Raw genomic sequence first — 2,097 nt, 5'->3', positions numbered from 1 at the left:
CTCACCGACTTGCGCCATTGTCGTGATTTTCCAATTCATCCTCCATCGCAAGATTTTCACGCAATTATTATTTCTTTTTTTTTTGGATTTCGGAGCACGAGAAATAGACGACTGTTCTAGGCGCGATCAATCACTAGACTGCTGTTTTATTAATTTATTTGTGCATATGACCTATATATGTATATCTCTCCCTCTTTCTCTCTCTCTCTCTTCTCTTTCTCTCTCTCTCTTTCTCTTAATCCCTACATTCTTCACCTTTACTACTCTTTACTGATTAACTTGATACATAATCATATCTCTAAATTTTTCTGGTTTTCGATGTTCTCTCGTTGGTCTATCCGAAGAAGATTTGATTGCATGAGTATCTGACACTGATGTTGAAGCGATTGGATGAACCTCGGAAGATCTTGAACCGACATCAGGCGAAAGAACTGAAAAATAATAAAAAATTCGATTAAGATATTCATTACATTTAAATAATGAAAATGTGTTTTACTTGGACTACGCAGCAAGCTCTTATCCTGATTAGCTGGGTTGTCTCCGTATTCTGAGAAGGTTTGTGCCGGAGTTTTCTTTACGTCTTGTACGTTCCGAGTTTGTTTAACACCACTCTCTCCACAGATAACAACTTTCGCACCTTCTCTTGTTAAAACTGTAAACTTCTCCTTAGAGAAAGTGGGATCAATCTTATTGCGTTGAGCTATTGAAACTACAACTATATCGCCTGGTACAATATTTGATTCTTTTGCTCCTCTATGTTTATCAGCAAACTTTTTGCTCACTAACTTCGCAAACGCATCGTTTTCTTGAACCTCCATCCTGTCCAACTTATTCTCTGTACTCCATAAACTAGGAAATGTTCCACGATAACGCCACCCTACTAGCAGCTCAAACGGAGTTACACCCAACCGCGAGTGATGTTTTCTTGTGTTATGAATTTGAATGTAAGTTTCCAAAGCTTCCTTCCAATTTTTATTATCACTTTTTGCCGCCGCAATAGCCTTGATCACACCTTGGTTTTGACGTTCGATTGCTCCATTTGATTGTGCGCTTAGTGGAATTGATTTGCGAACTCTTACGCCTTTCACTTCCCAATAATTTACAAACTCTTTACTTTGAAACGGTGGACCGTTGTCGCTCTGAATAATCAACGGCAGTCCCCAAATAATGAAAATTTTACACAACGCAGCATTTGTACTTTGGGTGTCCGTATGTTTCATCTCAATGACGTGCAGATAGCGAGAATATATATCAACACTAACAAGAAACTGACCAGAGCCGCAACCGTGTATAGACAGGAAATCAATTTGAAGTATTTCCCACGGACCGTTTGGAAGTACACGATTAGAAAGCGGAATGGGAGGATTTTTTCTTGAAATACTTATACAAGTTTCACATTTGTTTACGAACTCCACTGCTTCTTTAGCCATGTTAGGCCACCAGAAAAATTCTCGTAAAATGCGTTTTGTTGTTCCACAACCAACATGCCCCTGATGGGCAGTCTCCAATGCTCTTTTCCGAAGGTCTTTAGGCAGAACTATCAAGTCATCCTTGAACACTAGTGGACCCAGCACCTTTAAACTTTTCGCTTGTGATTCATATCGTCGAAGATTATCTGGCCAGACACCCGTCTGTATTCCTAATCGTACTTCCTTCAGCTCTTTTTCCGATTCTGAAGCAATTTGAATGTCCATCCACGAAATACTCATACTTCTAGCATCCAAGGTATATAGCAAATGTTTGTCATTGGTTTCGTCGAATGGTTCATCATTTTGTGATCTACTTATTAATCTGGAAAGAGCATCAGCAATGTTGAGTTCACCAGGTATTCTTTTGATGTGAAAATGGTAAGGCAAAAGACGTAAGGCCCAAGCTTCGGCCCGTGTTATTGCTCGTTTACTTGTCCGATGTAGTCCTCCAAATATGAACTTATTTGCCTCTGAATCAGTCCGTATAGTGAATTCTTTGCTAGTTAAATAATAAGCATATCTTTCAACACCCCAAACAATCGCAAGTGCCTCTTTTTGAGTTTGAGGGTACTTTTGTTCTGCGAGAGTAAGAGCTTTGGACGCGCAAGCGATTATACGGGGAACATTT

General features: G+C 39.5%; 1 protein-coding gene across 1 annotated transcript; it reads right to left on the bottom strand.

The window, feature by feature from the left end:
• Positions 1–248: 248 nt before the first annotated feature.
• Positions 249–1,709, bottom strand: LOC131434055 (uncharacterized protein K02A2.6-like). Its single transcript, XM_058600704.1, has 2 exons — positions 497–1,709; positions 249–431 (listed from the first exon to the last, which is right to left on the bottom strand). The coding sequence occupies exons 1-2, from the start codon at positions 1,707–1,709 to the stop codon at positions 268–270; spliced, it is 1,377 nt and encodes a 458-aa protein (XP_058456687.1). The 3' UTR covers positions 249–267.
• Positions 1,710–2,097: the final 388 nt, after the last annotated feature.

The sequence above is a fragment of the Malaya genurostris genome, chromosome 3 (assembly GCF_030247185.1).
Source record: "Malaya genurostris strain Urasoe2022 chromosome 3, Malgen_1.1, whole genome shotgun sequence".
Classification (NCBI taxonomy): domain Eukaryota; kingdom Metazoa; phylum Arthropoda; class Insecta; order Diptera; family Culicidae; genus Malaya; species Malaya genurostris.
This window is presented reverse-complemented; position numbering and strand designations above follow the sequence as displayed.